This window comes from Pavona decussata, unplaced genomic scaffold, assembly GCF_977016875.1.
Source record: "Pavona decussata unplaced genomic scaffold, jaPavDecu1.1 SCAFFOLD_232, whole genome shotgun sequence".
Lineage (NCBI taxonomy): Eukaryota > Metazoa > Cnidaria > Anthozoa > Scleractinia > Agariciidae > Pavona > Pavona decussata.
In genome coordinates this window covers 322,501-330,203 of record NW_028145637.1, presented here as the reverse complement: position 1 = coordinate 330,203, position 7,703 = coordinate 322,501, and the positions used below count along the sequence as shown (strand labels likewise).

Sequence of the window (7,703 nt, the reverse complement as noted above, 5' to 3'; positions counted from 1 at the left end):
TATATTTTACGAATGGTCGTGTGATTTTGCTGCAAGAGCTGCAAATCAGGTTACTTTTATCAAATTCACGAAGATCACTGAACCGCAAAAATAATAACGAAAGAAACTGTTCGTGTATGGACTTGCCGTTAGAATCTTATTTTATAAAGGAGCCAAAATGAATTTAAAAAAAGCCTCACATTAGTAAACAAGCAAACTTTATCGTTATCGAACTTAACGTTATAAAATGTTATCGTTATCGAACTTAACGTTATAAAATGTAAAGTATAGCGACAATGAAGGATTGTGTCTAGTACCACGAAAGGGAAAAACCCCTTTCCACAGACTGAATAAATAAACAATGAGCGGTGACTCGCAGCAAAACCTAAAGCGCCTGCGGCTTTGCCTAGTCAGATTATTATGGATCGAAAAAGATTTTAAAAATCTAGTCGACACTGGTTTGAATTTTTTTTTCATGATAAACAGATCTTAAAAAAAGAAAGAAATAAAGAAACACACACACACACAAAAAATATCTGGCGCAAGATCCAGACTGGGATATTTATTTAATTTGAAATATTGATTGACAAGCCACGCTAAGCCAATTATTCAAAGCCACCAGCTGTAAAAGGGAAAAACCCCTTTCAGTTCGGGAATTTTCCCCGAAGAAGAATGTAGATAAATAGAGAGGGACGGTAAAGTACGATCAACATTAGCGCTTTTGATGCAGAAAATCGCTGTTGAACTACGTTCTTAAAATCGAAGCTGAATTTCGAGCCAATATTTTGTTTTCGGGTTTGCGAAGCGAGAGTATAGTAAAATATACTTCCGCTTCAGTGGAAAATCAAATTGACAGTGAAAGTCATTTCTAAGAAATTCAACAACAACTGAATGTTGACGAATTGAGCTGGAAATTGAAACTGACGAGATAAAGCAAGAAAGTAAGAAGAAAATGCACGACTACAGCAAACCCATTGGGACGAAGAAATTGCGTTTTCGAGACTGGCTTCAACAGAAACTAGACAGCAAAGAAATTGCGGGATTGGAATGGATCAACCGACGGCTGGGATCATTTAAGATTCCTTGGAAGCATGGATCTCGACATGGATGGAGCGTTGGTGATGATGCCGAAATTTTTCGCCAATGGGCAGTTCACTCTGGGAGATACATAGAAGGAGTGCACAAGAGGGATCCAAAAAAATGGAAGACGAATTTTAGATGCACGCTGAATGCTCTGCGCGACTTCAAAGAGATAAAAGAAGAAAGCTGTTCCCGCGGACCAAAGGCTTTCAAGATGTATCGCATGAGGCGCAGCAGGGTCGCAAGGGAGGAGAAGACAAAGGAACATGGTAGACGTAAGTATTATCGCGCTCTGGCAATGCCGGAAAGTTTGCACAGTAATTAACTGAATTATCATTTGAACGGAGATGTTCTCCCATGCCACGGCAACTCATAAGATTGGATATTAACAGGACCACAAGAAAGTAATCTTTTTTTTATATAAATACCTTACCCGGACAAGAAAATAACTCGCTCGCAGCTTCCTATCCTTGTCTTTCTTTCAAAACCAATTCAATTTCAAAACTAAAATTCTTTGACACTTCATAGAGTGGTCAAAATCTTGTGACCTCACCGGTTATCGCTTCTTGGAAAAACTGGAACACCTGTGTAAACATTTTACTCCAGTCCTTTGTTGTAAAATTTTATTTAGGTTGAAATTTTCAACGAACTTGACATTTTTCCTGAAACTTTCAGCTGTTTTGCCATTTTTAGTTTCCAAATGAATAATCTTAGGAACTCAAATTTCCCATATATTTTTTAACTTGGGCGGTGGTTGTTTAGTCGGGATCAGCAGGGAATACTGAAAGCGGGAAAGTCCCAGTGTAAAGCTTAAGCCAAAAATAAAATACGCTTTCTCAGTAAATTTTGTTGTTTACGATAAAATTCGCAAGCTAAGCATTGAATCAGTGTTTTGTGCCGAACAACCGCACCCAACCGCGCCTTTTTGACCTATACATCATGTTAGCTATTATTCCAGTCTTCTTGTTTTAATTTGTCATTTGAATGTTTCTGCTCATATATCAGGCACCAATTACAAACATTGAAGCGAAAACTTAAAATTCTGTTATCATTCTTCCCAGACTGTTTTGTGAACTTTTAAAGAAATATTCAGTGCGTACTGTAACACATTGGATCTGTTCAGGTGCTTTATATAATTAACTTTTAGTTGCTGAACGTTTGACGGAAAGGAATCTTACCTCCCAAATTTTCGAGCGCTATTCGTTCTTCGAAAATGCTAGCTGGCCTCATTGGACAATTTAATTACATATTTGCCGTTCCAAAGACGAAAGGACTTACACTTAGTTTCCAGTGTCACGGAATTTTGAGGTTGAGATTTTGCCGGCGAAACATTTCTGGTTTCGACTTTACAACTAAATCCGAATTTCAGAGGTCGACCAAGTCATTCCGGATGCAATGAACAGTTATCCATCAAAATGAACCTCTTCGGGTACCCCTCAGGGTACCCCTAAAATTAACAGCAAATTTCCTAGTTGCTTTGAACCTCGTTATGAAAGCGAGGCTAAGTGCAAAGTTTTTATTATGAAAATTAGTTTTCATTGATATGGAAACAAAACTAATTTCCGTATGAAAAAGTTTTGCACTTAGCCGTAGCTTTCATAATGAAGCTCACTGCAATTCAAAAATGGTCCATTTGGGGTGGATGTAAAAATATTCTTGTCACTAACATTCTCTACACGGCCACTGAGAAATATAAACGCGTAATACCGCTTTGAGTCCACTCGTGGCTCGTATGAGGTAATAAGCCATTTAGCATCCATCACTCGGTGGCCGGACGTCCCGCAAACTCGCAATCTCATTGGCTAAACAAAGGGAGGGAGTATCGGTTGATAGTTGACCCGCGGAAATTGATGTTCTTATGTGCTAGTTTTAAGGTAATTTCCAAAGGGCAAATGACCCAAGACAGACACACTGTATTGTTTTTATTGTTCACCACTAAATTAGTCACTGAGACTGACATTTCGAACTTACAGCTCACCAATTTCGCCTTTGATGCGACCATTTGAAACAAAAGAGATGGATAAACAACCTAAAGGATAAAAAATCACATGAAATCAAGCTGTTTCTTAATAAACTGAAAGACAAAAACGGAGGATTTTTTCCACGTTGAGTCCTATCCATCCGGGTATTTTCGCCGGATAAAACACTAAGCGCTGATAGTTCCTCTCCAAGGACGAACATTATCACGTCACGTGATCAACTAAAACCAATCAGGCAAAGGGAAAATTTAGTGATGAACTATAATATTTTTATAGACTAGCCTCAGAGCGTATGTAAATAAAATTGGGAAGTCACTGACAACCAGCTATAAATAATCAAATTACAGTAATTTAACCGACTTTGTGTAATGGATCGGTCATCGTGTTGAGCTTACCAGTTGGACGGCTAGTTGCCACCTTTCGCCAAAGTTCAGTCGATAGCAACGTAACCTCAAGCCTGCAGTCTAATCGATCATTAGAAAAAGGCTGTGTCATGGCTAAAAACAGAGCATCGTGTCAACAACATAATTCTGGGTCAAAAAACTGTTCTTTTATACTCAGTTTTATCGTGAGGTTGTATCAGTGACCCGTTCGGCCGCCCTGTTGATATTATTTTTGTTTTCCAGAGGCTGAACCTCTTGATCTCTCGGACAAGGAAATAATACAGGTATGTGGTATAAATAAAATACTTGGGTATACCGATGGTAAGCAACTGCTTGAGCCATACCTGTAAGTGCTAAGAACTACAATCCATGTATCTTCTAATTGTTGTTCTGTTTTTCTAACCCGGAAATCCAAGGCTTATTCTTAGGCTCCAATAATAGCGGTAATTACAGCGTGAATTGTGGCGGAGGGGGGGGGGGGGGGAAGACGAGGGGTAGTGGGGGCTGGACAAGACTCTGAAAGTAAAAAGCAAGGTGTAGGCGGGATTCCCAAGATGTCGGGAAGTCTACAAGGAGCGGGACAGGACTATGGGGACAAAAGGACCAATTTTTGTGACATAGCGAAGTCTTCTGGAGAATCAAAAGTGGAAGAAGATGAGAGTAACATAGGAAGGGTGGAAGCGGGAATTAAGTTAACGAAAAGCGCAATTTTCACACTACTTGTGTGCTCACTCTAATTGTGGTGATAACGTTTGTTGAAAAGTATCACTCTGCAGCGCCCCACTTCCTATCCCCTTCCCCCTCTTTAGCTTTGTCCACTCGGCAAGAACATTTATGATCTCCTCAACCAAATCACCTGGGGTGAGTTGCATAGAATTTAACGTCGGGCGTAAATGCTATCGTCGGACGTTAAAATACTGAATGTGACTGGGCTGAAGGTCTGGCGTTAGCAGTTACGCCCGAAGTTAAATTTTATGCAACTCACCCCTAGTGTGGCGGCTGTTGTCCCTTCTAAACCAGGATGTTTCGTTTCTCGTGAACCCGTGCAATTAAGGTAACAAGATTTAATAACCCTTAAGAGGATTCTGTTGAATTCCTTCATTTCAGATGGTGGATGACATGATGGGCATCAATAACTCTACCCAGAAACCGTTACTGACCCGCCGTCCAAATTCAGCATTTCCTGCATTTGAGACCTTCGTTGTTGATAATTCCAGGGGTAAGTGCTTTTATTCAGAAGATCGAAATGTTGCTGCTCTTTAGGCTAAGCCATTTTTATCTGGCGTAGAAAAAGACGCATATTGTTTGTCAGTTGTTTACGCTCTGACGGTTGTATGACAGTTGAAAGTTAGAATGGCCCTTTTATAACGAAATGTCTTACGGATTTCAACCTCGCCGACTCCGAAAGTATATATTTTTTATTATTTGCGCTAACGACACGAGACGTTTTCAAAAATGGCAACAAATTTGGTATAATAGGTCAGGGTTTACTTACCTTGGTGTTACTAATGGCAACCAATTTTTTTAAGGCAGGTTTTTCAGGAATCGGAAAAGTCCTGCTTTAATGTAAAGTTTTGGTTGTATGTTCTTATATCACTTTTTTTTCTTTTTTTTTTTTTCGATTTAATTACTTTTCGGTCGATTTTCGTGGTTTCTGAGGTTTTGGGAAATCAAGAAATCTAAGATAGCGGATCTCCATTTCGAAATAGTGACACAATAATAATAATAATAATAATGATGATGATGTCTGGACGCGCGTACTATCTATGTTCCAAGTCTTATTGTCGTAGCTTTTATACTTGCGAAGTTATCACAGAAGAACCACGAGCCGCAGGCGTCATTTTATCGTCTGTAAGAGTATATATAGCCCATAAGAAAACTGCCGTCGATTTGGTAAATATATTTGGAGCCGAAAATACGATCACTAACGGAAAAGCCTAAACCTAAACTAAACGCCTTCTGGTAGTTTACCAATAACATCTCCAATTTTTCCTGTCCATAGCATCGTTAAATATTCTCTATGGTCCTTGGTGTTTGGCGGCTTGGAATGCGATGGCTGTGGATCAGTTCGAGAAAACTGCCACAAAAACCGACGGAAATCCCACCATCAGACCCACAGATGAAACCTGTGTGAAATCTACAGAGGAACCAGCTGAGATTAGCGAGGAGTAGGAGAATGTCGTTTACAAAGGTCGTTTCTTAGCATGGGGATGCTTTTTGTTTCTGTTTTGAGATGAACCCAATAATTGCATTGATTTTAGAATTAGAATGCTAAATAAGGCCAACTAGACAGGGCTAGAATTTTCGTTAGTGGTTAGCCATGGAAATTTAGGGAATAAGATACATTTCGTGGAAATTACATTTGATGTACAGTGTAACCTCTATATAACGAAGACCTCGGTAAAACGAACTATATTCTCCAGCCCGGCCAAAGTTACTGAGCCTCGGCATGACGAAATCCTCGTTTTTACGAACACAAAGCGGAAGCCCAAACATAAAATCTATTCCGATATAGCGAATAAATGTCAACACTCGCTAGACTATGTGGAACAGACCAACGGCGATGGAAACCCTTTAATCCTGTAACAAGAGAACAACTTGTCAGCTAACAACTCATTATATATTACAGTATACGCTATAGCCATGAAAGGTATTGCCTGTACAGTTTTCCAGTGCCGTAGCTTTGTATACAGTGTACTGTAGCTTCATACAGACATTTAAGGCTTAGATGCTATTTAATCGTTCAGATGCGGAAATGCTGAGTAGTGCAACGTAACACCGTTACAAACAATTATTAACTATATCTCCATAAAACGATCATTTTGGTTGATTTTCACATATTCCTTACAACGAGGTTTCCAATATAACGAACCATTGCTATAACGAACCAATTTCCCTAGTGGCACTTCGTCCGCTAAATCGAGGTTCCATTGTATGTAGGTACTGAAGTAAGGAATCGGGACAGATCTGTTCAGCTGTTCAACTGTATGCCACTAATTAACTACACTGCAATTAAATAAATACGCAAATAGGAAATTGATCAGTCAAGTTTAGTATAGCTGACTTTTAACTTTTTTTCCACAAATCAATGTATGTAGTGACTGTGTATAGAAACTAATTTGTGAAAAGAAAATGAGAACGTAAATAAAAACCAATCCGATAATTATGCGAAAAAAAAAGTTCTATGTGTGCGAGTATTCCTGCTCTTTCAGCTCTCTCTCTCTCTCTCTCTCTCTCTCTCTCTCTCTCTCTCTCTCTGTTTTCAATCCTCACAGTATTTTTACAGTAATTTTGGACCGATCCTGGCGCCTTTGAAACACTTTTCTCATCAACTTTATTTTACATAAATATATATGAAGGAAAAGAAACTGAGGTTTAAATTCTTTCTTCACTTAGACTGTCACCTTCTTCAAATATTGATAAATTATTGAGCAATAGTAGTAACGATAGCTAAACATCTCGGGGAACTTTCATTATTAACACAAGAGAAGGTTCCCTTCCCTCCTTACTTATGAACGCTCATTTGAGAAACAGCATTTAACCATTAACTTTCACATGTTGTAAATATTATAACTGTTTCTTCCATTTTCACTTAGCTTTTCTATCCACTGACGGGGTCTAACGGAAATGTTGAGCAATGCCTTAAGAATCCTGCCAGTTCGATGAGCCTTGCATCTTTCAATTGTTTCTTTTCAAGATACTGAAAACTTTCAAATATTTGTTCCCGCCTGCGCCGCAAATTTGTCCATTTCAGTAATGATTGCTCAACTGCGTAAGCAAGAAGATTCTACTAAATGCGAGTTTAACAAGACGCCTATAGGCGTGGAACGCGGGATGCGAACCCACACTCAGAACCCGTTTAAACAAACAAATAAATGGAAATGCAAATGCAAACAATTAGTATGGTATTACAAATGGTTCCAGTCTCCAAATCAAAGGTGATAACGCGAGGATTAAAGCGCCCGTGTGAAGCACGAGGTATTCCCTGTATTCTGTTTATAAACATAAATAGCGGAACATTGAAAAGCGTTCGAGCATCGATTACAAACCTTATCGCTCTCTTGATTCTGGTTATGTGATGTCTGTAACTGTAAGATTACGAAATTTCCTCAGTCGTTTCATTAAAAAAACCCCAGAAAGACAAACAGAGTAAAAGGTTTCCTGAATGAAACCTTTTGGTAAAAATAAACAATCAAACCTTTAAATTTTTTGTGAGGTAGATTTCCAGTATCGTTCAGGTATCAGTTCGACAAAGTTTGCAGCGTCGCTCCAGTGATGATCC

At 39.0% G+C, this 7,703-nt stretch overlaps 1 protein-coding gene across 1 annotated transcript; it reads left to right on the top strand.

The window, feature by feature from the left end:
* Positions 1–262: 262 nt before the first annotated feature.
* Positions 263–6,600, top strand: LOC146458605 (interferon regulatory factor 2-like). Its single transcript, XM_085090461.1, has 4 exons — positions 263–1,334; positions 3,665–3,705; positions 4,529–4,640; positions 5,424–6,600. Exons 1-4 carry the CDS (start codon positions 932–934, stop codon positions 5,591–5,593), a joined length of 726 nt encoding a protein of 241 aa, XP_084946587.1. The 5' UTR covers positions 263–931; the 3' UTR covers positions 5,594–6,600.
* The last annotated feature ends 1,103 nt before the right edge of the window (positions 6,601–7,703 follow it).

Coding starts and splice junctions, on each gene's coding strand:
- LOC146458605 (XM_085090461.1), top strand. CDS start 932: ATGCACGACTACAGCAAACCCATTGGGACGAAGAAATTGCGTTTTCGA. Junction 1,335..3,664: donor GACAAAGGAACATGGTAGAC/GTAAGTATTATC, acceptor TTTGTTTTCCAG/AGGCTGAACCTCTTGATCTC. Junction 3,706..4,528: donor CGGACAAGGAAATAATACAG/GTATGTGGTATA, acceptor CCTTCATTTCAG/ATGGTGGATGACATGATGGG.